Genomic DNA, 26,314 nt, shown 5'->3' with positions numbered 1-26,314 from the left:
GGGGGTAATGAAATGAGTCTCGGCAGCCACCGGTATTTGAACCAGCGACAAAAAATACCGTGGAGACGTCGCGTGTAATAAAGCAAGGGCCTTACACCTACCCGCCTAAAATACGTCAAGTGAGTTGGGGTTTCGAACCACTGTGATTTCACTGAAACTTTTCTTCCCGACGCCGCCATTCAAAGAGGTTTTTGAAGCCATCATTCAATTTTTGAAGGTAGAGGCGTTTTCGATGAGTTCTTGGTGAAACGCAACGCTCCCGGTGGAGAGCACGTACCACTCAGCCTTGACAGCGTAGTTGGACTAGTCACGGCCCCTTGGCAACGTAATTGGTGATTGCCGTACGAAGGACACGGTGCCGTGGCCTTCGCCGCGGCCATTCGGGTGCCTTCCTCGGTGCCTTCGGAACCTTCGGGTACCATCGGCTACCTTCTGGAGTGGCCAGCCGGCCAGCCACTCCACTGGGCAGTGCCAGTGCCGCAGCGCGTCGTGAGGCCCTGGAGTGTCCGGAGACTCCAGAGATTGCGGGCTCGTTAAAATGATGGCGGCCAGAGTACCGGGGCACTCGGTACCGCGGTATGCCGAGGGGCGTAGCGTGGCGTGGCACGGCGCGGCCGCCATGACTGCCTGGAGGCCTGGAGGGCCTGGAGCTCCCTGCGCTGGAGAGACTAGTCTGGAGGGCGGCCTGCAGAGCCAGCAGGAGGAGCACAGCACGCTCCCGGAGAACGGCTGGAGAGCAAAAGGCGCCGTGAGACTTTGAAACGGCGTCGTAAAAGGCACGTTCAACGTTTTAGTGCTTCGGCTGGCTGCTCGGCCACGCTCGGGCCGGCCGGGCCACCGCCTTCTTGTGCTTTGTGCGGACTGGACTGCGGACTCGCCGAGACTCGCGGACTGATGACTCAACCGCCAGAGGGCGCCACCGAGCGAACACGGAGCGAGACGGAGCGAGATAAGGGGGCCGAGGAACTATTTATTATTCCGGCCGAATGGAACGTGGAACGTGCGAGAGCGTGCTGACCGGAACTCCGAGCAAAGAGAGGTATGAGTCTCTGCTGGAGTTCTCCAGCCCCCTAGCGCTGGAATTCCCTTCTGGACGCTCCTAAGGGGACATTGTCCACAGCAGGCAGCCAACGAGATTACGAATTTCAACAGTGATAAGAAAACAAAAACGTGGAATGTAGCCACCCGTCTGAACCAAGTAGTAGACCGCTCACGCCCGGCCCCCAGCGAGCCGCGACTGCCCCGCACAAAATTCTGCACGCCTCTCCGCACCGTCGGCCGTCGGCCGCTCCAGGATCCGGGACCAGGGCCCGCGCGGCTGGACGCGGCTTAGCGGCGGGCCCCGCCCCGCCCAGCCCCGCGCGAGCACCAGTCTGAAATAAACACTATCTTAGCAGCAAGTTCAAGGGCGGTTATATCTGCGAGGCGAGCTCGCCGTGGCTCCGCCGCTCCTCACTCCTTTCTTCCACAGACGGCCTGCCAGCCAGCCAGCCACGGCCCCAGCGAGACGGCCAACCACCATCATTCTTTTTCAGGTTCTCCGTTTCCGCTTTGTCCCTCCATTCCCCCTCCTCCTCCTTCTTCTTCTTCTCCTCCTCTATCTGTCCGCGTCTCCTCTTCCGCCCGACGGCCCGACGGCCCCACGGCGCGTCCTTCCCCCTCCCCTCCGCCGCCTCTAAGCCTTTCCCATCGCGATGCGGCCGGCGTTCCGGGAGAGGGGAGGGGGGGGGGACGCGGCCGCTCGAGCTCGAGGCCCCGTCGCCGAACGGCCGAACGGGCAGCGTCGCGATGCGAAGCAGAGAGCCAGTTGCGAAAATTCAGTTCAAAACAGAACTCGCCTCGTGCGTGGTTTGCGCGTTCTCCCATCCTCCCATCCTCACCCGGCGGTCCTCACGTCACAATGCCCCGGCCGCCGGTCCCCGCATTTCGGGGGACTACACCATCTAACAGACGGGACATGAACCAAATTTCAAGGGTTTCCACGAATTATTTTCCCTATCTCAACCCAAAAACTCCCACCAAAATCACCAGGAGAAAATGTTCTGCTGGAAAAAATGAGGAAGAAATGAATTTCCGAAGTACATTTACAAAAGATTTTGAGCCCGCCCATCCTGAGAATCGTCTCGCCTGCAAAGCCTGCAAAGTGAGCCGACGGACGACTCGCGTGTTTACACACCCACTTTTCGCGTCTTGCGGCAAGTTTATTGTCATCGCCCGCCTTCGCATGAGTCTAATTGTTGCTGCATTCCGGAGTTGCGCACTTCCACGGAGTCCCGGAGGGGCGAGAAAGGCAACAACAGACGCAGGACGCCGCGACCATCGCGGTGGGAAAGTGATCCAGAAGGGGAAAAAACAAGCCGGAAGGCGCTGTTGTCTCTCTCGCTCTCATGGGGCGTTTCGTATGGGTGGGTGAGAGAGAGAGAGAGAGAGAGAGAGAGACGCGACGGCCCGCGGAATCAGTCTGCAGAGCGAGCTAAAAGCGCGGCAGAGACAGACGGGCGGCATTCCGGGCAAGGCCGCAAGGCTGCAACGTACTGCAGTGTGGCAGCGCCTGCAGCGTCACGGGCCGTGTTCGACAAACAGCGCCACTTTTGTCGCCCACTCGCCAGTCATGTCCCGCGCGGTAAATTTCGAAATCTTCTCAAAAACATTTTGGAAAATCTAACTCTCTCTCTCTGTCCATCTCCCCCGCGGCGACGCCCCACACTATAAATAAACGGCCCTGCACTGATAATACCCCCTCGTTTGCAGGGGAAAGGCAGCACAGCGAACAGTGTTTCGCGTCGCTCCGTCTCTCTCGCACCCCTTTCGGTGCCTTGCGGCGCGCCCAATGAGTGCGAGAGGGACAGACGGAGCGACAGTTCGCGGGAAAAGCGGAGGGGTTTCCGGGGGAAGGGGGAGGGAATAACTCACGCATTTGAATACACGCGGCCGTTCCAGCGCAAACGGCCGCGCATACAATAGTTGAAGGGCCGTGATTGGCCGAAGGGCCGAAGGCAGCGGCCAATTAGCGTCAGGGTGCAGCATAAGATGCGATACCCAAGGCCCCTCGCAAAGGCCCTTCGCCAAAGGCTGGCCCTTTGTCTGCATCTCGATGTTGCTGATGTCCGAATGGCCGATTCGAGCGCTCTGGAAGTAAAGCTGGAAGGCCCTGCCCAGCCCTGCCACAGCGGTGAGTGGGCCCGGCCTTCGGATCGTGTCCTTGATCTGCAATGACGCTCTGTTCGGATTCAGCGCCTTGCTGAGGCAGGGTGGGGAGTCCCGCTGTGCAGCGCTGTCGGCGGGACGGCCTGTCGTCGAAGCCACGGCGCGGTGCTATGGGCGTTGGCGTTGCTCTGAGGGCCGCTCTGCGACGTGCGCGACGTCGGCGAGGTTGACCTCCTGCCGCGGGGGCTTATGCTGCGACCTGATGCACAAAGTACGGAGGTACCAGTGTAGGTGCCGCGGACGCCCAGGCTCCATGGGCTCCTGCAGGATCGGACTTCCTTTGTCTCGAGGCGTCGCGGCGTCGGCCGTGATCGTGCAGCCAGCCGATTCCGAGAGGGGCTTTTCGTCGCTCTGTCTCTGTCGCACCCCTGGGGCGTACCGCAAAGCCAGCAAAGCGAGAGGAGAGAGAGACGCAGCGACGAAACGCGGCTTCGTAATCGCTCGGCTGGGCTTCTTTGTTTCTCGGCTCCGGCAAAGCGTCTACGGCGGCCAGCCATTCACCCCGGCGCGGCACGGCACGGCGCGGCACGGCGGTACGCGGCGTCGGTACTGCGGCGGGCCTTGCCCTGCCCGGCGTACCGGGTACCGGGTGCTGTGTTGTTGTGCTGGGTAAACTCCCACCGGGAAGCGTCGTGGAAGCATCGCGGCGCATTTTACAATCTCGAGCGCACTAGGGAATTCCCAAGACAGGCATTTTATATTAAAAAAAGTATTTTAAAAAACAGGATTGAAGAATGCGAAATTCTTCAAATATATATCCTCAGGGAGAAGATTGTCGGGGTGGCCCTTTGAAACATGTTCCCCAAAAATTCTCCAGCAAGAATTTAGGAAAGAAACATTTTATTTTGAAGACGAAAATTCTTGGTTTCAGAAAAACGAAAAGTCCTACCGACGACCACCAATGCCATATACCACCGGGTTCGAGGAGCACTCTCTAATTTGTCCATAAAACCCGCTTCGAAAATCTGTGGTACCGAGTGTGTCTGGTTTTGGCGGCGGCTGTACGCGGCCGGTACCTCTAGGTACACCTCGCCTCTCCTCGCCCTGCCTCGCCGCGTACCTCTGCTACCCGGCGGGCCGGCCACGGCGGCCACGGCGGCCACCCCACCAATCAGATGCTGCCTCGCCTTCTATCTGCGGTCTTATTGTACTCATCTCTCCTCTCACGGGGCCCGGTGGGGCGTGGCGGGGCGTGGCGGGGCGGTTGTGCACTGACGGGGGCCATCCGTGAGCAAGGTGCCCCTCCGTACCGGTCAGCGCAGCCCGGCCGCGGACTGCTACCCGTCGGTCCAGCGAGAGGGCTCCGGGCCGCCCCCTCCAGACCACAACACACCGAGACAGAGATGATCCATCTCTGCCTCAACCCGTCGTCCGCTCCGCGCGGCAACGCTCTTTTTCAAGTCCGACTGGCCGCGCTGGCCGCGCTATTCGATCGTAAAGTGTGCTCGCAGGGAGTTGGAAGAGCAATTTCTTTGGCCGAAATCACTCCCGGTAGTTGGTGTTGGGTTCGAATTGCTGCATTTTCTCCTTCGGAGGAGTCTGTAGGAAATCAAAAATACTCTGTGATGTACCCAAAATAATCTGTGGGATATCAAATATACTTTGTGACAAATGGTGCAAAAACGAAATAGATCTGAAATGGCGTGGGAAGTCCCCCCCCCTCCCCCGCCCCCCTAGCGGGGACCCGGCTCGCCCGGAGACCCCACGGGGACGACGTCGATGAGGACGATGACGAGAGGCTCTCCGAACCTCCCTGACTGAATGTGGCCAGGTCCCGAAAAATCGATCTGTACTCTTGTCAGAGGTGTTTGATGCTTGATGCGATGCTCCGTGATTTATCGTGGCGCCGCGCTGCTCGAGTTTGCTTCGTCTCTCTCGCTCCCCCACAAGATGCCACGCGGGTGCGAGGGAGACAGCGACGCGAAAGCGCGAAAGCAGTGCCGGACCGCGACCGCATGGACCGCAACCACCGCCGCCGTCAAATGGCGCTCGCGGTGTGGCGGCGCAGCAAGCAGCAAGGCGGTGGCGGCGCAGGGCGCAGACCGCCGGTGGAGTCCTACAGTGGCGCCGCGGCCGCGCATTTATCAAATGCATTCGCCAGGGTGGGTAAACCTCGAGACGAACGCAAAGCCACAACAACAACACACAAGAAAGTCAATCAAAAAGTTTATTAAAACATACTGTGTTTTTTTCCGCGAGGTCCTCGCGCAGCGAACGCACAGCGCACGGTCGTAATGGATCTCGTACCGTATTGGATTGGCATTGCCGTCGGATTTGCCGTGGCTTGTTTGGGGACTAATGAACCGGCTGAGCCCATCTCTGCCTGGCTGCGCCGCGCCACGCCGCGCTGTTACAGTGTACGGCACGCTGCATGCACTCGCGTCCAAACACAATCACATTCCAGCGAGCCGCCCCCCACCCTCCAGGAGGTACTACTCGAGGTGAGCGACCCAACTATCAGTCCATGGAGCCCAGAGAGGAGGGGAAGTCGGACTGCCGCGCAACGTGACGCAAGGCGCATCCCTTTCTTCCACGCTCCATGGACGAGCGTACGCTTTGGAAAAGGTACACTGTAAACCAAAGTTGCTACGTACTACGGAGGGAAGGAGCACGTTGGGTGTGTTCACTGTTCCGCCGCGCAAGGCTGCAGAGTGAAGATGAGCGACTGGGACTCAAAAAATTCGGGCTTGAAAATATCGGTCATCCACTGCGGCACCTTTCTTCAAGAGGCGCTCCTCCGTCAGGGAGGGCCGTCCCTCCTCGTCCCTCGCCGCGGCAGCCGCGGCCCAGCCGAAGCCATTCGGACGCCTCTCTAGCCATGGGACAATGAACTGCTCATGGCACTCCACTGGCAGCACTGGCACTCCATTCCCCTTGATTCGGACCCAATTGACGACAGGAGGGGGGAGGGGCGGGGGGATGAGGACCGCCTCGGAGGTTGTGATCTGCGGGCGTGGCGCGCTGGCACGTGTCACCGCCACGACGGCGGCCTCGGTCGCCTCGACGACGGCGCAGCGCGCACAGCACCACGACGGCCATGCGGGTTGCATGTCACGCGCCCCGCCGCCGGGGTGCTCCAAGGGGTGCTCCAAGGGGTGCTCCAAGGGGTGCCGCACCGATGGAGCACCAGCATGCATTTCGCAGTGGGGAAACTTCGGACGCCAGCGACGCCAGTGTCTCTAGCAGTGCACTGCAACATTGAACCATTGAAGAGGACGGCTCGAGGTGGCGGCGCGCTCCGCCGTTCTCTGCCCGTCGTGCGACGGCCGTGCGACGGCCGTGCGACCGCGGGTACAACGTACAACGCGTCCACACAACCGGTGCCGCCCGGCAGCGTGGCCTGTGCGTGTGTGAGTGTGTTATTGTAACCGAACGGGTTTCGCGAATGCGCCCGCTGACTGCCTGCCGCTGACGCCGCGCGAAGCGGGCGCAGACGGGGGGGGGGGGGGGGGGGCAAGCCGCCGGGCGTGACACGCCTGCCAATGCACCGAGTGACACGTTGGCGCACATATGCACTCCACAGGGTGTGGTCAGAAAACTGGTCGGAGTCCCTCATTCCGTTTGCAGTGATTGCAATGATTGCAATGTAACGCAATCGTGCGTCATTGTCTGCGTCTGATTGAGAGTTGCGCGCGTCGGCATGCACGTTGCATTTTGCAACGCGGCGACGCGGCAACGCCCGCTCGGAACTCGGCGAGCGAAATCTTCGGTGGTTACAGTGTGTCGCAAAAAAAAGAAGTTTCGACGTTTCCTGCTTACGAGCACGTAGTACACGACGCGAGGTTTACAGTGTCGAACGCTGTCGGGAAACCAGACACTTGCAACCTGCTTCACGTAATCTTGAATCTTGCGGCTGCACCGTCACTGCATTGCGCCTCTCTCTCTCTCTCTCTCTCTCTCTCTCTCTCTCTCTCTCTCTCTCTCTCTCTCTCTCTCTCTCTCTCTTGGATCCGACAGAGTGCATCTCGGATTGGTCTCGATTTAAAAAGCCCTTCGACAAATTGCCCCCGCACTGCACCAGCGTGCACCAGCACTCCGCGGGCATAGCGCGCTCGAAATAACGAGTTCAATTATTATCCGTGCCTGGATCACGACTGTCCCCCTTCCCCCCTCGCCTTCGCCCTAACCCTTACCGTCGGGCCCGTCGAGAGAGAGAGAGAGAGAGAGAGAGAGAGAGAGAGAGAGAGAGAGAGAGAGAGAGAGAGAGAGAGAGAGAGGGAGACAAAAGCATTGCAGGTGGCAAGACGAGCTAAGGAGCAAGGAGTCAGAGGCCGCGTCCGGGAGAGCAGCCGTAAGTCTCTCCCCGTCCCTCCACTGTGAGCAGGACGGCGAGGAAGCGACGCTGCCGACTCGGGGTGGGTGCCGCGCTGGCCGCGGGGCCCCCGTGGCTGGGCCGGGTACCAGACAGAGCCCCTCAGCAGTCCTTGCGTCCGCCGTCCGGGCCGACCGCCTCGCAGCCTCCTTGGACCCCGGCGAGAGGGGGAGGGGGGGGAGGGGGAGTCACGAACGGGTGTAGGGGTTCGGGTAGCGTCTAAGCCGCGGGGCCGGTCCGGGAACGCTGACGGCGAGCAACCAGAAGCTGGGGGCCCGGCCCTTGGCCCGGCCGGTGGTGCTGGAGCACGGTGGAGGAAGCTTGGTCCCCTCCACCGCCAGCGCGCGGGGTGTTTCGGTGTTTCCCACTTCGCGGGAAAACTCCAGCGTTGAGGGATTCCGGAAAACTGGATTCCGGAATCTTTGGACTGCAACTCTAGGTATAAGGCAACGGAGGCCGTTCGCCGGAACGCGTGCAAAATTTCGCACGGATGTGTATATTTGTCGCAGTGCATCGCGTTTCGGGATGGCGAACGCTTTGGACGCCGCGATCCGATCCGAGTCGGATTCGGGCACGATTTGATTTGGGGCCGTCCGTCGGTAACCCTTTGGTACCTGGAGCGCGCGGACAGCGGCGCGGGGCAGGGGCAGGGGCGGCCAGCGCCCATTCCTCGCTCTGTCTCTCTCGCACCCGTGGGGCGTTCTGTAGGGGTGCGAGAGAGACAGAGCGACGAAGGACGACGGACGGTTCGGAGTCAGCCTACAGGGGCGTCCCGGCGGGAGGGGAGAGGTCACCGAAACACGATTCCCTTGAGCCACTTGCGCGCGGACCCCTCCCTCCCCCTCCGGACCAAGTCACGAAATGGACAACTTTGCGAGTCACTTTTCAGTCGCTTCCGCTCAACAGGGACCACCCACATTTTCACCATGCCCTTTTGTACCCCGAAATCTTCAAAAGAGTCTTTTTTGTGAATTTTGTTTGGGGCTTGTGAAGTTGCGGCGGCGAAGCCGGGCGGGCGCTGCACTGCGCTGCACTGTGCTGCCGCACTCCGCGCCTCTCCGCCCTTCCCTTCTCCAGGTTTGCATCCTGGAATGGACTGGAATGGCATTATCCTTCCCCTCTCACCGCCAGCTCGGCCAGCTCGGCCGCCAGCAGGCCGTTTCCGAAAGTGCTCTCGTCGCTTCGTCTCTCTCGCGCCCTCGGGGCGTCCCGAAGCCGTGCGACGGAGACAGAGACAGCGCGTCCTAAGCGCGTCCGCGGCGTCCGCCTGCCCGTCTGCCCCGTCGTGAGAATCGCCCAAACAAAGGATCGCGTTGGACTTGCGCCGGCCGGAGCGGAGCACCGCGGAGCACCGCGGGGCGAGCGGCCATCGTCCAGGCCTTGTTACGAAAACGAGGAAGGGGGAAAACTAAAATGCACGCGGGGTCAGCGCGCCCCAGCCGCAGGTTGACCGTCTCTCTCGCTCTCGTGGCGGGGCGGCGGGGCGCGAGAGAGACAGAGCGAGGCGCTCCGAGGCGCTCGGCGCGACGAATCCACGCGCATGCGCGGAAAGGCGACTGGCACGTTTTTGGATTCCCGCCCACAGAAGGGAAGCGATGGCCGCTTTAGGTGCAGCTTTCGACAGAGAAATCATAAAAGGACTAATGGGCCGATTTTCCTTTTTCCGGCCTTCCTTTCCGAGAACGTCCGATTCTTCCGGCGAAGTTTTCGGGGTGGCAATGGCATTCATATCCTGCCCTCTCGGCGTCCTCGGAGTCCTCGGAGTCCTCCGAGGCTGCTCCTTGGCCTGCTGCCTTTGTTCTCGGCCCAGGCAGGGCTGGCAGGGCTGGCAGGGCCACAGGCAGGCCGGCCATGGCGCCGCTGTGAGGCTGACCAGCCACGCTACCCTAAAAAAAGAAAATATCAAAGATTTTAGTAAAAACCGAGTCAAACTTCAATTTTTTTTTTGCGAGAAAGTAGCGTAACTGCTCTGTTCAAATATTAAAATTATTTGCGAGCTTAAACTGGCATAAATTCAAGGCAACAAGTTGAGCAAAGTACTTTCTTCAACGCAAGAGCAGAGCATTTTTATTTGTACGTAGGTTTTTGCTCTTTTACCGCTTTTGCCGTATTTTTTCCTCTTGCTCGCGTTTCCGGCCAAACACCTCTTTGCGATGCTCTTCCTGCAAACAATTGGAGCCAGACTGAAACCGCGATGCATGCACGCCTTCCCGCCCCTTCGCCGCTCTTGCCGCCTCGGCGTGGCGTGGCGTGGCGTGGCGGGTATTGGTGTACAATCCATGGTTCTGCGTGCCTGGCCATGCCTGGCCGACCAGCACGGAGCGCGGAGCGCTGGGGGAGCGGGGAGGGGGAAAATAAGAATGTAACAGTCGAGACACTTACCTTGCTCAGCCAGAGACTATGTTATTATCCCTCGAAAAAGAGGGAAAAACATGAGCGAGGGAGGGACGGGCGGCCGAGGGAGGGACGGGCGGCCGGGACCGCCGCAGCCCGCAGCCTCAGCCGAGGAATTTATCCTTGAAATCTCTTCCTAACACAATAAGGCTGGACGGAGTCGGCGCGGCGAGCCGGCGAGTAGCGAGGGTGAGCCGAGTACCCCTGGAGTCTGAAGCCTGGAGCTGGGCCAGGCCAGACGTTCGTGGAAAGTTGCTTTGTGAAATTTCGCGTGTTGGGCAAAAGAGCAAAACCGGTAGACCTGTTCAAGGAGGTAATCTTTCGCCTCTTTTGAGGGCTTGATAAAAATTTTGAAAACTGAGGAATCCAAGATGCGGTAGTGCCCCATGCGGTGCTTTCGGGTTTACAGCCAACGCTTCGTAAAGCTCTGTTTATCGCGGGCAGAAATCAAGCAGAGTTACTCCGGACGAAGTCGAAATTACAGAGCTGTGCGCGAGTGGCTTTTCCATGGGAACGCCGCGGAAGGAAGGCGCGGAAGGCAGTAATGGCTGCGGGCTGGTTCGCTCTGTCTCTCTCGCACTCGAGGCGTCTTCCGTGCGGGTGCGAGACAGACAGAGCGACGGAGAACTGCGCGTCCATGCGCGCCGCGCCGTGCCATGGCCGTGCCATGGCCGTGCCGCGGAAGGCCGAGGAGAGTGCTTTCTTCCTTCTTCGGACTTGCACTAATTAATTTGTTAATTAGTGTCAGCCCCGAGCGCCCAACGCTCAAGTGTGCCCTCGGGGCGACAGGAACGCAACATGTAACATTTATCGTTTCCGTTTTTCCGAGCGATTTTCTTTGATTGATAAGTCTCGGCCAAGAGGGCGGCCGTCGGTGGTGAAACGAAACGAAGGCTCTCTCTCCTCCGTGGAATACCTCACCGAGGTGGAGGTAGGTGCTGTGCTGCTTGCGGCGCAGCGTTGCTGCTCAAGCTCAAGCAGAGCGTCCTCGTGAGGTCCTCTCCTCGGTCCTCCTCCATCCCGCGCCACGCCGCGCCACGCCGCGCCACACCGGGCCACGCCGCGCAGGTACATTGCTCGGCCACTGCCCGCCTCCACGCTCCCTCCCCTCCGCCTCCGCCTTCCCCTCCCCCTCTGCGTTCCCCCTTCCTTGTCTTGTCCGGCGGACGCGTTCGAATCGACCCGCGCCGAAACGGGTTGCGGCCGTCCTCACAAAGAATGCCCCTCGCTCGAGTCTTCGGTCTCCGGGTACTACGTCCGCCCGTGGTCCGCCGTGGCCCGCCGTGGTTCGCCGCCCCGGACGCGGCCCAGGTACCCTCCCGGGCCTCCCTGGCGTCCCTGCCCTGCCTTGTGGGTCCTGCCCCCCTCCACGCCGTGGGGCAGGGCCCGCCGCTAAGCCACATCAGTCTGGAACCGGGGCTCTTCTCTCTGGAGACCATTTTCAAAACTAACCGATTTCAAACTGAATTTATGATTAAATTTTTTTGACTTTTCAAATTTTTATTTTGTACTTTATATTTTAAAGTTGAGTTGTATAAATGTCAAAAACACTTTTTAAAATGAAATCAGACACCTGAAGAATCGTTATATTTTTCTGGTGGCAAGTTCTACTTTTAGGACACAATTTTTGGGGGGGTTTCCAGCCACGCTAACTTACGGAAGGTGGCCGAGAAACGAGCACGGATGGCCCGGCGACTGTCTGCAGCTCGATTCCGAACAGTGTCCTCGCGGCTTTGTCTCTCTCGCTCTCGTGGGGCGCTGCGTAGGGGTGCGAGAGAGACAGGGCGACGAGGGCACTGTTCGGAGTGGAGCTGCCGGCATGGTCTGGCGACATTGCCGCGCGGCCCCCACCCTCCCTGTCGGCCTCCTCGGCCTGCTCGGCGTCGCTTCACCTGTGCTGGACAGGACAGGGCGCGTCGAGGATGGCCACGCCAGGCCAGGCCAAGCACGACGAGCCGCGCAGCGTCCCTCAGCGCAGCGTCCCTCTGCGCGCTCTGCGTCTCCCGCGCAGCGGGCCAACAACAAAAACGCCAACAACAAGGCCTAGCGTTATTATGTAGGCATGCCCGCGGCCCTGAGGCGGAGGGTGGTGGACGATGATGGCCTGAGTGGTGCTTTGAATCCGAGATCAGAGCCAGAAAGGACCGAAAGGACTGACTGTACAGGTGCGCCGTGCAATGGGCTGAGTCAGAACCCCGCCGTCAGTGTCTGAAGAAAGTAGCGGGAGGAGGGAGGAGCTTTCAGAAAGCAGCCTTTATTGTAAGGCAACGGCAGTGCGTATAGGTGTCTCAGGTTGACGAACAGGGCGGAAATTGCCGTACAACCGAAGAATCCATATGAATTTTGATTCCCGTTTTCTTGGTGTGGAAATCATGTTTTCACGCCGATTCGAAAAAATAGGCTCGGTCTCCCGCCAACTGCATTCCGTCGGGATGGTCCGCCCGGAGCGTAGGCAGCCCATCGTACGCCAGCACGTTGGGCTGCCTACCCATCGGGCGCTTCCACCGACACACCACTGGTATGAAAAATTCACAAATCAGAACATTTACAGTAGAGTCCTATGGACTATGGGGCTCTAATTTACAGAGAGAAAAGGGGTAGAAAGAGGACACTATTGCAAAAAACAAAGTCCACATTCAAAACACCTATTGTTTAGAAAAACGGTGCAACAAAATTTCTGTGAGGAAAGTAGTGAACAAATAAATTGAAGGCTCTAAGGACAAAGATGTTTGATTCTTTATTTCAGAAAAAAAAAGCAATTTTTCACTTCTCAACTTGTGAGATTATCAGTCATGTGAGGCAAATATTAAATCATACCAACCACAAGTCATTGAGAAAATAATCTTGAGTAAATGTCATGATAAAGGCAGAGTATATGAGGTGACATCAGATGTAAAAATAAATGAGGGAGATATGGAATGTTTGAGAAGACACAAACATATTGATTTAACAAATCTGTACTTTGAACAGACAAAATCAGGTTAAATAAATAATAACTAATAATATAACAACAAGGGTAACAAATATTCCGCCAAGTAATACAAATTTATCTTCACGGGCCCGCTTCTCTATCAGACGCATTGTGGTGTTAGACAATCCTAAAGTATTGGCTATGTCTATTATGCGCCTTTGAGCGTTCTTCAATGTGGTTCTTTGGTCACGGAGGCTCTCCAAGATCCCAGCACCAGACCGCAGCATATCATCCATCCCCCGATTTGCATTCTGCAGTAGGAAAAGATAAGCAGGTACTGTTAAAAACATTTTAGGTGCAATAGCACTAACAAAAGCACGAAAAGTACTTACGTTTAAGGCAGTTTGGTGCTGAATAGAATGGTCTATGAAGATGACTGTGTCTGCATCTGCTGAATTATGAGTGAACCTTCGGCTTAAAAGTTCCTCTCTTTCAGACTCTTCTCTTCTAAGCTGAGATTGACGATGTTGGTACATACGAAGAGCAGCCTAGAAAACAAAAAAAGAAAACATTAAGAAATAACAAGGTTTAATCTATCAGCAACTGTTACAGCCAACAAATGTGTCCAGTTACCATATTATAAACAGACATTACATCACTAGCAGTTTACATACCTGTAAGTGGTGGTTATCATACTTAAGTTGGTCAACTCTTGTCTTGGCACTCTGCCTTCTCGACACTGGCTCTTTGAATGCAAGAGCATCGAGTCGTTCACAATTACTGCAACAAAGTTCAGATTGACTTAAAGGTAAAAGCATGGACGGAGGCTATTACGGAAAGAACTTATCCATGTGGAAACAATAATATAACGTGGAAAAGTTTTAAAATAACAAAGTCTCCTGTTTTATATGATAAACTTCAATGTAAACATATGTGTAGAAGTCCATAATAAGGAAGGTGTTCAAAACAAAGTTTTTGGTTGAACAAATCAAAGACAGGCATAAATGATAAAACGAAGCCAAGGAGAGCAAATTGAAACCTCACCTCGTTACAGTGCCAATCCTCTGTTGGATTTCTTTCTCCAGAGCTTCGGCATTTGCACCACCAGCCTTATTTAACCTCTCGAAACAAGATTGGGTTTCTTGAATGAGAATGTTGGTCTGATGGTAAAGTGACTCCATTTTCCCGTTTAAAGCGAATCCAAGCGTCAATTACGCATGCCAGTCCAGACTAGTGCGAATGCATCAAAGAAACTCCAACACCCAATTGTCAAACAAGACGACAACCGACACGTCAGGCGTCACTCGCGTCGTCAGCTAGCGCTGCGCCTTGACGAACTTGTTGCACAACGACCTCCACTTCGACTGCCGCATCGCGAGCGCGGCAAATTCAAACAAGCCGGTGTTCTGATGCGGCCATTGGGTCAAGTTTGGGCGAAGGGAAGTCCACCACAGACCAGCGAGGTGTACAGTCGCTCTCGAAAGAGATGAGACCGGCTATACTCCGTGCTCGGCATTGAAAGTCCACTGCGGTGCGGAGTATCGCCTGGCTCATTTCGTCTGAGAGATATTATTCATTTCGACAGAAGGACTTTTGGGTGGGATGGAAACGAGTAGAAACTCAGCCGTCGTCAGTTGTCCTAGTTTACAGTCTTCGGGCTTGGCACGATTGTGAACCAAACTTCTACACCCCACACACCGTAATGCACGGTCCCTGGCCCACCTCAGCGAGCCGCCAGAGGCTAGGCATAAACAGCCTAAGATGCCATCTCCGTGTCATCTAGTCGCTTTTAAATTCGTTTCATTTTCACCCCTCTTGCGGTGTTCCCTTGGCCACCCGTTGCAGTGTAGGGCTCCAGCAAACGGCTCCGGCATGAACAGCGGGGGGTCAGCGCGGCCCGGCGCTCCGGCCAAATCACTTTCCATTATTTTCACTCTTGATCCTGGAACGAAAACACGACAGCGGGCGGGAGGGAGAGGGGAGGGGAGGGGGAGGGTGACCGTTCCCTTTCCTTCCCCACCTTCAAACACTCTCACTTGCCGCGCCGGGAAACTCCCGACCCGCCCGACCCGTCTCGACCCCGGGGTGCGGTGGGGCGGGGCGGGGCGCGGCGGGTGCCGGTCTACCTCTTTCCCTGCCCCGCCCGCCCCGCCCCGCCCGCATCGGAGTCGCGCCGTCTCCACTCTCTTGCCTGGTTCAGTTGGACGGTACTGATCCGGGCGACGCATAGTGCGCCTCCGCGATTGTCACCGCGTCTCGCCCACGCACTACATCGGCTGCTTCGCGACCCTCGTCTGCGCGCCCTGCTCCAGGAGACTGACCGCCACCTCGCCAAGCCCGCTCTGCTGCACGGCGGGTACGTACGTACGTACACAGGAAATGCGCTGAGCTTTCCCCCGCGGTGCGCTGCGACCATTTCGCGAGTGAGAGTGTCATCGATGCCACGCGATGCGGGTCCCGTCGCCTCACTTCTCTCGCGAGTGGTTGCACCTCCCTGAACCGCGCGCGCGGATTGGGTGTACGTAGTTGCGACGCGGGGAAGTCCCAGCCGCGCCATAGGGAACTCCTTGCTGGGGTTCTAGCGTCGAACTTGGCCTTGCTAGGCGCACCAGTACTCCGTGACCCCGGTGCAAGCATTGCAGCAACGCGTCCACTGTGAGAATCGTCGGAGTCCTCGAGTCCCCGTGGCGCTGCTTGCTCTGGGCGCGGCTCCACGCTCGTTTACTCTTGCCTAATCGCGCGCGGCGTGCGCGTCACAGGTGTGTCGGTGTGTCACACGGACGGCGCACGCACACGCGTCCGGTTCCGGCTCGGCTCGGCTCGGCCGGGCCCTTGTTTCGGTTTCGGGCCGGCCGGCTGTTATGCCATCCGAGCCGAGTACCGAGAACAGAGTTCCGTTGCCCTGCTTTCAAAACGTCGTCTTCCCGAAGCGCCACCGCCCCGAATGACGCACTAACAGTGTAGGGTAAATTTTGAACCTGAAAGTGGGCGAAAATCACTCGAGAAGTTGCCTTGTACGTTAGCACGGCACCATTTCGACACTGTGAGGGAACGTTCTGGTCATTGTACTCCATTGCTGCAGTGAGCGCCATGCCGCGCCTCCACCCCCTGCTGTCGCTGGCCGTCGTCCTGCTGGCCGTCAGCCTGGCGACGGCTTCGCGCGAGCCGCACGTGATCAACGGCTTCAAGCCCGCGGCCGTGGACCCCGCCAAGCAGTCGACGCACCGCGTGGACGCCGAGCCCAGCGACCCCGTCGACGTGGACGAGGACGGCGTGCCGGGCTACGGCCTCAACGGGGCGCACGGCGACCTCACGCCCTGGCTGCCCTCGCAGCCGTCCTGGCAGCTGCCGCAGCGACAGCCGCTGCAGCAGGTCCAGCAGGTCCAGCAGGTCCAGCAGCCACCGCAGCAGCCACCGCACGCACAGGAGGCGCAGTCACCGCAGGAGTTGACAGAGCTACCGCAGATGCAGCAGGTCCTGGTCCAGCACGCGCCCCAGGCGCAGCACGCGCAGCACGTGCAGCAGGAACAGGACGGCAACATGATGCGCGTCATCCACAGGCCGGGCGCCGGGCCCACCCCTTCAGCGCACTACATCGTGAACCGGTAGGTGTGTCGGCGAGGAGAGCGAGAAAAGCGTTTCCGGGCCGGAGCCCCTGTGAACGGCAGGGTAGGCCCGCCCGTTACACGCGGGTGTCATGGTGTGTTGCCTACCACGCACTTCGCAGGCGCCGTGAGTGATTCGAAAATTCCAATTTTAGCGTTTGTGGAACGTTAAAACGCTTGCTTTATCTTAGTGCTTTGAACTTTGGTTGCAGCCCGGCTGCCGGTGACCGCATCGACACCCTGGTGGAGACCAGCAAGCCACCGCCACCTCCGAAGAAGCCTCAGCGGCCCGCCGCCGCCGCCGCGCCGGGCACCGTGTCGGAGACGGACATGTACCTGTTGGGCGCCATCGAGAAGCTCGTCTACCGCGTCGACTTCCTGGAGAAGCGGCTCCGGCGCACGGAGGAGCTGGTGTACTACTTGATGGAGGGCGCCGGCAACAAGCAGGAGCAAGGTGGGCAAGGCTGATTCCGAGCAGCGCCTTCGTCGCTCTGTCTCTCTCGCACTCGCGCGGACACCTTCAAGTGTTCTTCGTCTAAGTGACGAATAACGATCTGTGCCTTCCAGAAGCCGAGCCGTGCCCGAAGGACTTCACCCGCGCCGGCAGGCACTGCTACCACTTCTCCGGCCGCGACCTCAACTGGAAGTCGTCCTCCTCGGCCTGCAAGGCCATGGACTCGATCCTCGTCGAGGTCATCGCCCCCGAGGACAAGCGCGACCTCGTCAACTGGATCACCGCCCACCAGGAGTTCAGAGGTAAGGGGAGAATTGGGTAGGGTAGGGTTAGCGCCCGGCCGGTAGGCAACCCATCGTGCTGTCTCCCTCGCGCGCCTAGGGGATGCCCCATGTCGGCGAGAGAGACAGAGTCCCTGGCGTTACCGCTGTCGTCCGCCCCCAGGCCGCGACTTCTGGACCGGAGGGCTGAACCCCGGGCTGCTGTGGATCTGGGCGAACAGCGCGCGGCCCGTGTCCTCGTCGTCCAGCGCGGGCAACGGCACCAGCAGCAACGCCATCAAGAACCCCGGCGGCGAGGACATCCCCGGCAACGGGCGCTGCCTCAAGCTCGCCTACAACCCTGCCACGCGCCAGTACAACTACCAGGGCGGCGACTGCTCGGCGCGGTTCCGCTTCATCTGCCAGCTGGAGGAACCGACCGCCTCGCGCGCCCTGTCCCGCATCCACAAGTCACTCAACATCCGCGTCGACGGGGACTCGAACCCGCCCCCCGCCGTGTGAACGCAGCGGAACGCAGCGGGGCTGGCGCTGGCGGGCAACCATGGCTTTGCCACTCCCAACATTTTCTGGTGTAAATCCCTTCAGAGATTCCGGATGCTTTCCCAAAGATTTCCGACGTGCCCCTTGAGATTCCAACGGTTTGCCTAAAGACTCCCGGAGTGGCGCCCGCTTCGCCGAAGGGGGATTCGATTGTCTAGTCACAGGCGCGTCGCACGCAGCTGCGGCAAGCGGTTGTTGAAGGAGAAGGAGGTGTTTTTGCGGTTCGCTTTAGTGTCTCATTCCGACAGTATGTAAATAAGTGTCAATTTATTTAAATAAATTATTTTTCGACCAAGCCGGCCCGATTCTTGCCCCGCATTGTTGGCTGTTGCGTGGAGGGTGCCGGTGTGCCCGCCCCAGCCGCCCGCACTTCCACCACACCAGGCGCCGCCACCCTCCACCACCTCCAGAAGGACCACCGAGTAGCAAACGTTGCCGGAGTCGCAGCGGGACGACATTGAACTGCTGCGGTCGGCGCAGAACGGGACAGACATGACGCGCGGAAGGTCCGGGTACCCCGTCACCAAGCTCATGACCCCCGAGGTAGGCGAGGCGACAACGATCAGATCGGCCTCACGGAATAGGGTTGCCTGCCTCACCGTGCTTTGTGCGCATGCGGTGCAGGTGGGCAAGTGGGTGACGGTGAACGTGAACGGCAACTCGCACCACGTGGCGCGCATCCTCATCAGCCCCTACACGGTGCGCCAGTTCGAGAACCTGCTGTCGCACCTCACGGAGAAGCTCAAGCCGCCCTTCGGCGCCGTGTGGCGCCTCTTCACGGAGGCCGGCGTCGAGGTCAAGGACCTGGACGAGATCGAGAGCGGCGAGAACTACATCGCGTCCGGCCGTTCCAGGCCCATGTTCCCCATCAGGTCAGTCGGGCGCCCCCGACGTCCAGCAGAGGGGCTGACAGGCAACCCTCTCGTCGGGCGCCCTGTGGAGATCTCGCGGTGGTGTCGGAGTGACTTGGGAGTGACCGCCACTGCAAACGCCCTGCGACAGGATGGGAGTGAAAGCCGGCCGGAGACGGGACGGCCGGGACGGGCGAGAGCGGGAGCTTCGAAGCCACAGTGCCGTGGGGTCGCTGGGCGGCGGGGGCGGCGGCACCAGAGGCGGGGGCGGCGCGGGGGCGGGCGGGGCCAGGGCCAAGGGGGCCATGCTGGACGCGGCCAGCGATACCAACGTCAAGCAGCACGCCAAGTACGGCCCCGCCAGCGCCGCCGCCAGCCAGCCCCCCAGGCGGGCCCCCGCGCCGCGCAGGAGCAAGGCCAGGACCAAGGTTCGAACCCCAACCCCAAGGAGCAGCAGCAGCTTCCCTCGTCATTGCTGTTTTGCTCTCGCTGATTGGAACACGTTCACTTCGAACCCCCAGGTCGGGGAGCACAGCGAGCCTGCGAGCCAGGTGTGGGACCACTCCCTTCACAACCAGCAGCGGAGTCACTACCAGGTGTGTTCCCTGAAGGTACACTCAAGTTGGATTGCTGAACACAAATGGTGCCCTCTACTGTAATTTGAAATATTTTTGCAGCAGCCCATCTCATCCGCGAAGCGCAGACACTGCCCTAATAAGGCTCGCCATGACAAGGAATTTGCAAGCGATGAAGAGACAGGGGCTGTGGACAGAATTTCATGCAGGTCTCCTGAGAGATTCACCAATCAAATCACATACAAGGTCTGAGTTTGGTCTTAATACAAAACAAAATGCAAATTGCTTTCTTTGTCTTTATTTTTGAAACAGTCAGAAATTGTTATTTTGGCCACCTTTGTTTCAGACAACTTCAGAGGGAAGAACCCTGCCACAGACAAGACTCAAATTGTGAATTACAAATTGCAAGAAAGAACACGGTAACGTTTGCTACAAATATTGTACAAAACCAAAATTTCACTAGAACACATAACACATAAGAAAGCTGTTGTTTGTTTTCCCTTTTTATTGTATTGGATACAATTAATGTAGACCTAAATTTACTTGGGCAGAGATACATCACAAGATCTAAAGTGAAGAAGTGGAAATCAGAAAATCTTACAGTACAGCCTGATAAAAGCAGCAACCAATAAGTCACAGTTGACAATTACTATCCTACAACACAAATCAATTATTTCTCCACGTCATTTAACAGTGGCAAATTTAAGTAATACAAATAAATTATGCATATGCCCTGACTTACAGTGACAATCAAATTGGAATGCAATCTTGATGTCATCAGTCTCAAGAATCATTAACAATTTTGTAAGTAAAACATCACAATGAACAGATTCACACCACTAGTACATTCCATATGTCAATAAGTTTTCAAAAACAAGAAACAAAAACAATTGAAATAAATGAGCCACTGGCAATAATAAAAAGGACCATGATATACTGGTTCAACCAGAAATTCACATACAAACAAAAAATCAGTTTTTAAATAAACCTATTACAGAAAACTTACAATATTTCCAAGATAAAATAAATAAATGAAAGTTACTCGTTCTGTCAGCAGAATTCTGTCGTGAGCCCACTCTCAAAAGTTAATGGCGAAGAAATTTAGTCTGTTCAAATACTCCGCTACAGTAGGTTTAATGGAATACCATAAAGACAGAATCACAGGCAGAAAATGTGTCGAAGATGGAACACTTTGACTAGAGTTCAGAGGGATCATGAGAAACTGTTCTTGAATCAAATTCATTTTTATGTATAAAGAGACCTTCCATAGCAAGCCACTGCGATGATGATGATATAGAAAAGTCCCCAATAACTTCTGCTTGTCCACTGATCGGACGCCCAAATTGACGCCCAGATACCCCGAGGTAACTGAAACAAGAAATAAAGTTAATTTATTGATATTAAAATGCACAGAAATTAAAACTGGCTTAAAGAAATGAAACTTACACATCGGTATCTATGTGCTGAAAAGAAACTTCTCCTTTGCGATCCCAGAATGATCCATCACAAATCAGCTTCCAGTTATCCCCAGTATCACCCACACCTAAATAAAAATACAGTTAGAAGTTGCATCTTTCGACATTTTTGGAAATGCTGGCTAGAGAATCATACCATTTGAACCATAAGCAGAAATCTCTTGCTTGTTGGAAATAGGAGACGGGAATAAATGTGAATGAAGGTTTTTGTTTGTTGAAAGATGTTCCAACCTAATAATGGAGCCACATTGAATTGGTTCACTGCAGTAGGAAAAAACAAAAAATAAGTTAGATGAAATTGATAAAAGAGACGGGTAAAACATAGTTAAAGACAATTATTCTTACCCTCTAGTACACTGTTTTCCATTTTCAGCTTTCACAACCCAGTGAGAATTGCCATCATCTTTTTCTTCTACCCCTGTAACCGATTGCTGACCACTACCTGTTCCATACTTTACATCGTGAGAGTGTAAGCGAACTTTAGTGGCAGAGTTCATAAGCTTAAGGACTGATCCACAAGATACATAACGAGCACTCTTTCCTGCAAACAAACAATACACCTTGAGCATGAGTGAATGCACGAATCAGCAAATGTAATATCCTGGGAACCCTTGGAGTTTCCAACGAATTATTACTGAATCAATGGTATTGGGTGGAACAAAATTATTTTCTGTAATGAAGAAATTGCAAAGGTGTTTCTAACCTTTACTACTTAAGGTACTTTCGAGAAGAGACTAGTAAGGGCCAATATGAAAATAAAAAAGTGGAAGAAAGAGAAAAATAAAAATATTATTGAAGGTGAAAAATTAATTTGGATGAACAGAATAAAAATGACTGGAAGCTGAACTGCCAAGGGGTAAGGAGCCACCAAAAGAGCCCCACAGCAATTCAAAAGCGGTGACACAGCAAACAAACATTACACTTGAGTCATTTTAAGATGTACTAACCTAAGGCGTGATTAAAAAATAAAATAACACACAGTAAAACCAAAATATTCAGATTTTTCGACATTGTGTTTCTATCAAATAGTGACATTTTTAAACAGACTACGCCGACTACACGTCAAGGTTTCTGATTGGTCTGCCTTTACGCCCCCTGGAAACGTGAAACGTCCCTTGCAATGATAAGCAGAGATGAGCTATCCACAGTTAAAAACTTGCTTGTGACGTTCGTCACTACCGAAGCATTGAATTAGAAATTGGAAAAATTAAAACACTCAAACAGACCATGAAAAGACTCTCTCTCCGTGAAATATGTAAAAATTCCTTACTCCAAACATCGGAAGAAGAAGATGGGAAAACCAACCATAACATCCTTTTCGGCGTTGGCGTTGTCCTTCCTCTTCCGATTCGGTCTCATTCCAGTGTCTACTCCGGTCTTAGTAAGTACCTGTCCCATCTCAAATTTTATCCGCGTTAATCTTTGCAAGTTTTTGGAGTTGAGCGTCATTTCTCTCATTTTTTAGTCCACTAATTACCCTTCTTTTCTTCCGAATCATGAGACGTTTGCACGCAGTCCCGATTTTATGGGATTTTCGAACTTATATATCAACCGCTTGCCGCGTCGCTAGGTTAAAGAACATGTTCGGGTCACGTTTTCCAAAAATGCAACTTCCAGTTGATTTTAACTTAATTTGTAAGTCCTCTGCTAGGCACTCTTTGAACCCGATGAATTTGTTGCATCGATCTTGTTGGCTCGCGTATTTATTGTCCTTCTTATTCTTAACCTCAGTCACCTCCTGCACAGTAGCGACTCCAGTGTCACCGCATGTCCTGTTTCATTTTTAACTTTTCATTTTATTTGTTGCAGTCCTTAAACACTTAAGGTATCCCTATTCCACTTCAAGATGGGTAGGGAGGATAAGGCAACATGGAAGGCGAGCTACTTCAGCAAGATTGTCGTAAGTATCTAGAAAATGTCTCCCTCCCCATTTAACTGATGGGTTCCTTTACGCATCAAGACTAACCTGTGTTTGTATGTCATCAGCAACTTTTGGATGAATATCCGAAGTGCTTCATCGTGGGAGCAGACAATGTCGGCTCCAAGCAGATGCAGCAGATCCGTATGAGCTTGAGGGGTACTGCCGTTGTGCTCATGGGTAAGAACACCATGATGCGCAAGGCCATCCGTGGACATCTGGAGCGTAACCCTGCTCTGGAAAGGTGAGTGTCGTTTGGTTCACTCTCTTGTTGGTGCTCTTGTCCTCTTGTTGTTGAATTCGCCAGTTTTGGTTTGGGTAGTTCAAAGGTTAGCGATATCTCCATTGAATGATGATTCAAAATATAGGAATTGCCGTCAGAACGATAACTGAAGATTAACTTGATTCTGACTCTTGGAGAACTCAGTTTGACATCGCTGGACATTGCACACCTGCTGTTCTTTACTTGTTTCTGGCTTGCTGTAGTATTATTGTCATCACGTCTCCTGGTGACAGTTAAGCCAAGAACTACTATCAGGGGTTAAAATTTCACTTACCACTTGGATATTTTGTTTTTCCCGATGAGACTATCTCCGTTAAGTGATGATCCAAATTATAGGAATTGCCGTCGGATCGATATCTGAAGAAATACTTGTTCTGAATATCGGAGAACTTCATTAATGTTGCTACCCACTGTTAGTATCCATTGAATGATGATCCAAATTATAGGAATTGCCGTCAGATCGAAATCTGAAGATTAACTTCATTCTGATCAATGGAAAAAACTCGTATCTTGAAGTTACCATGCCCTCTGATCCATTGTAAATTGGTTTTCAGAACATACAATAATTATGTATTCATAGTTACTGTCTGTCTCCTTTGAGTGATGATCCATATTATAGGAATTGCCGTCGGATCGATATCTGAAGAGAAACTTAATTCTGATCATTGGAGAATCAGTACAACCGAAGCCTGTGCTCTTTATTTGTTTCACTGCAATCTTGAAATCGACTTCAGGTTTCCCTCCAACCATTCTCTTGTTTTCCTGTTTATCATTATTGATCTGACTTTCCTCTTGGTTTCCAGGATTCTTCCTCACATCCGTGGAAACGTGGGCTTTGTCTTCACCCGCTCAGACCTTGTTGAAGTCCGTGACAAGCTGGTGGAGAACAAGGTCAAGGCTCCTGCCCGTGCTGGTGCCATCGCGCCATGCCCTGTCATCATTCCCGCCCAGAACACTGGTCTTGGTCCTGAGAAGACCTCTTTCTTCCAGGCTCTGTCCATCCCCACCAAGATTGCTAAGGGTACCATTGAAATTATCGTAAGTGTATCCCTATTATGTAAAGTCCTGTGAGATTTGCTTTGTGTGTGTCCTGTCTTACTGAATTATTTGCGTTCCAGAATGATGTCCACATTCTGAAGGAGGGTGACAAGGTGGGCCCCAGCGAAGCCACACTGCTTAACATGCTTAACATCTCACCCTTCAACTATGGTTTGATTGTTGAGATGGTCTATGACTCTGGCACCATGTTTGAGCCTAAGATCCTTGACATCAAGCCTGAAGACTTGCGTGTGAAGTTCATGGAGGTATGTCTTCATTTACATCTACATTTCAAACTTGAAAATCCACCCAAGATGCTAATAAATTTCTTTTCATTGTGTGTAGGGTGTTGCCCGCCTTGCTTCAGTTTGCTTGGCTATTGGTTATCCTACTGTCGCATCTGTACCTCACTCTGTCATCAACGGTTTCAAGAACCTGTTGGCTGTGGCTGCTGTGACGGATGTGGAGTTCAAGGAGGCTAAGACTGTCAAGGAGTACTTGAAGGTTTGTATTTTTTTGAATGTCTTCTACACAACTCAGTACCGCGTCCCTGATATAATGTCTAGTATGATGTAAGCATTTCACGTCTAAATGTTCTGGTTCCCTTGCTGGCGCTAGAAATAGCAGAACCCTCCAGCAAGTCAGAACACTGGTTGAAATTCGCCTTATGGCTGTCTGACTAGACTCTAGTTTGTTAAGAGTAGTCCATATCCAGAATCTGCTGCTGCTGAGATGCAGTTGATTACAGGCTTCTCATTTTCAAAGCCGACTCTAGACCATAAGGTGAGGCCAGACCAGAGGTTTCTGCATTAATTCATTTCACAGAATTGGTGCTGTTCACATCTTACTAAGTGCTAGTCTGTAATTACCCTGCTTAATTGATAGATTCTGGATTTGGGTTGATCAGTCTTTATTGCCTCTAGCATGATGTAAACAATTTGTGTCTGAATTTTCTGGTTCCCTTGCTGGCGCTAGAAATAGCAGAACCCTCCAGCAAGTCAGAATGTCAGTTGAAATTGGCCTTACGGCTGTCTGACGAGGATTTCTACATGTAAATGCATTGACGTTGTGTGTCTCGATATATTTTAATTGTGCTTATAACTTTGCAGGATCCTTCCAAATTCGCCGCAGCCGCCGCTGCCGCAGCTCCTGCTGCTGCTGCCAAGGTTGAAAAGAAGGAGGAAAAGAAGAAGGAAGAGAGTGAAGAGGAGGAGGATGACGATATGGGCTTCGGTCTGTTCGACTAAGGTTCTAAGCTGCATCTGCCTATGGCCTGACGGAAATAAAATAATAAAACCCTCATCCTGTGTTGTTGCTTAAAGAAGACCCTTTGATTTTCATGATGCTGATTTATTTACATTTGCTTTCCATGACAAATAGATATTCCATAGGAGTGATACAAACTGCACTGTTGTCATTCTGAGATGTGGAGGAACTAGATAGAAGTTGCATAATTGAACACAAGGCCATACCTGCAGAAGCAGAATCTTGTTAATGGTAGTAGGATTCTGATGAAGATTGAGGAGGATTGATGCTTACCTTCAAATTGTTGAGCATGATTTCAGTGTATGAATTCTGAAGCTTTTGCATTACTTGTTGTGGATGCATACCATTAGCAAAGCACACAGAAGTCAAAATGACAAGGACGAATGGTGGTGCAAAGCAAACTTGATCTAAGGCTAGTTTCTTACACACAGTAGCTGGAGTTGAGCCAGGGAGTTTCTTCTCCAGGACTTTATACCATGCAGCCCTACCTGGTGCCTGAGACATGGAAACACAGTGAGGTGGTACAAATCATGAAATGGAAAAGCAGGGTAGGGGAAAAGGTGACACCAACCACAATGCAAAGACCTATCACACCAAATCTCAGTGATCGTCCCACATCAACAGAGTTCAACAACTTTTTCTCAACCACAAGTTGTGATATAAAATCCGCTGAAGTCATTATGATCCCTGGGGAACAGAAACTGTTAGTGCATGGGAAATCATTCCAGTTGTGTAACACATGTAATCAGTTATAGTTGAGTAAACAGCCTGTGGTATGACTCAGGCCAGCATGCAACTGCATAAAGATTTGAAATGCAACAATGTCCTTCAGACTTACCTGTTTCTATGGCGTGCGTTATTAGAGGTTTGTTTTTGTACGCATTTTGATACAACCGTAATGCGTTCATATTGACGAATTTTATGTGGGTCTTCTACTTCGTGTGGATTCCCGCGTCGTCTCACCCTAACCTTGACCATGAGAATTTCCTAAAATGCGACTCGTCACCGACACTCGAACATATCGGGTGGTATTAGACTAACAAATTGGGAGCTTTTCCCAAGTTTTGAAACTGTCTCCTTAAAGAATCTTTCAAGATACATTTAAAAATACAGCCTTTTGTTGTGCTGCATGCACTGTCACGAGCTGACGTCTGACGTTAGCAGACGCCAGAAGCAGAAAGACAGCTGCTATGCAAATCTACCA

General features: G+C 54.0%; 6 protein-coding genes and 4 non-coding genes across 10 annotated transcripts; 7 read left to right on the top strand and 3 right to left on the bottom strand.

Annotated features, from left to right (window-relative positions):
• Positions 1–12,854: 12,854 nt before the first annotated feature.
• LOC117640375 (Golgi SNAP receptor complex member 2) lies at positions 12,855–14,153 on the bottom strand. The gene is made up of 4 exons (XM_034376848.1): positions 13,869–14,153; positions 13,499–13,604; positions 13,217–13,372; positions 12,855–13,135 (listed from the first exon to the last, which is right to left on the bottom strand). The coding sequence occupies exons 1-4, from the start codon at positions 14,003–14,005 to the stop codon at positions 12,890–12,892; spliced, it is 645 nt and encodes a 214-aa protein (XP_034232739.1). The 5' UTR covers positions 14,006–14,153; the 3' UTR covers positions 12,855–12,889.
• LOC117640374 (CD209 antigen-like) lies at positions 13,020–17,999 on the top strand. Its single transcript, XM_034376847.1, has 6 exons — positions 13,020–13,158; positions 15,025–15,180; positions 15,907–16,429; positions 16,642–16,883; positions 16,997–17,185; positions 17,328–17,999. The coding sequence occupies exons 3-6, from the start codon at positions 15,915–15,917 to the stop codon at positions 17,663–17,665; spliced, it is 1,284 nt and encodes a 427-aa protein (XP_034232738.1). The 5' UTR covers positions 13,020–13,158; positions 15,025–15,180; positions 15,907–15,914; the 3' UTR covers positions 17,666–17,999.
• A 66-nt stretch (positions 18,000–18,065) lies between these two features.
• LOC117640696 lies at positions 18,066–19,415 on the top strand. Its single transcript, XM_034377509.1, has 5 exons — positions 18,066–18,247; positions 18,329–18,576; positions 18,707–18,983; positions 19,077–19,151; positions 19,233–19,415. The coding sequence occupies exons 1-5, from the start codon at positions 18,197–18,199 to the stop codon at positions 19,380–19,382; spliced, it is 801 nt and encodes a 266-aa protein (XP_034233400.1). The 5' UTR covers positions 18,066–18,196; the 3' UTR covers positions 19,383–19,415.
• On the bottom strand, positions 19,413–21,709 carry LOC117640697 (stromal cell-derived factor 2). Its single transcript, XM_034377510.1, has 5 exons — positions 21,553–21,709; positions 20,951–21,146; positions 20,742–20,866; positions 20,577–20,673; positions 19,413–20,498 (listed from the first exon to the last, which is right to left on the bottom strand). The coding sequence occupies exons 1-5, from the start codon at positions 21,638–21,640 to the stop codon at positions 20,327–20,329; spliced, it is 678 nt and encodes a 225-aa protein (XP_034233401.1). The 5' UTR covers positions 21,641–21,709; the 3' UTR covers positions 19,413–20,326.
• Positions 21,710–21,852: 143 nt separating this feature from the next.
• On the top strand, positions 21,853–25,146 carry LOC117640695 (60S acidic ribosomal protein P0). Its single transcript, XM_034377508.1, has 7 exons — positions 21,853–21,986; positions 22,415–22,505; positions 22,592–22,767; positions 23,610–23,844; positions 23,925–24,110; positions 24,190–24,348; positions 24,954–25,146. Exons 2-7 carry the CDS (start codon positions 22,452–22,454, stop codon positions 25,089–25,091), a joined length of 948 nt encoding a protein of 315 aa, XP_034233399.1. The 5' UTR covers positions 21,853–21,986; positions 22,415–22,451; the 3' UTR covers positions 25,092–25,146.
• On the top strand, positions 22,869–22,936 carry LOC117640756. Its single transcript, XR_004587457.1, has one exon. It is a non-coding gene; the product is annotated as a small nucleolar RNA SNORD49 (small nucleolar RNA).
• On the top strand, positions 23,120–23,186 carry LOC117640760. Its single transcript, XR_004587460.1, has one exon. It is a non-coding gene; the product is annotated as a small nucleolar RNA SNORD49 (small nucleolar RNA).
• On the top strand, positions 23,230–23,297 carry LOC117640757. Its single transcript, XR_004587458.1, has one exon. It is a non-coding gene; the product is annotated as a small nucleolar RNA SNORD49 (small nucleolar RNA).
• On the top strand, positions 23,403–23,470 carry LOC117640758. Its single transcript, XR_004587459.1, has one exon. It is a non-coding gene; the product is annotated as a small nucleolar RNA SNORD49 (small nucleolar RNA).
• A 27-nt stretch (positions 25,147–25,173) lies between the features above and the next one.
• Positions 25,174–26,288, bottom strand: LOC117640698 (protein Mpv17-like). The gene is made up of 4 exons (XM_034377511.1): positions 25,949–26,288; positions 25,682–25,797; positions 25,384–25,605; positions 25,174–25,316 (listed from the first exon to the last, which is right to left on the bottom strand). The coding sequence occupies exons 1-4, from the start codon at positions 26,016–26,018 to the stop codon at positions 25,182–25,184; spliced, it is 543 nt and encodes a 180-aa protein (XP_034233402.1). The 5' UTR covers positions 26,019–26,288; the 3' UTR covers positions 25,174–25,181.
• Between the last annotated feature and the right edge of the window lie 26 nt (positions 26,289–26,314).

The sequence above is a fragment of the Thrips palmi genome, unplaced genomic scaffold (assembly GCF_012932325.1).
Source record: "Thrips palmi isolate BJ-2018 unplaced genomic scaffold, TpBJ-2018v1 HiC_scaffold_12, whole genome shotgun sequence".
Classification (NCBI taxonomy): Eukaryota; Metazoa; Arthropoda; class Insecta; order Thysanoptera; family Thripidae; genus Thrips; species Thrips palmi.
Note: the sequence above shows the minus strand (reverse complement) of the source record. Positions and strands in the feature narration are given on the sequence as shown.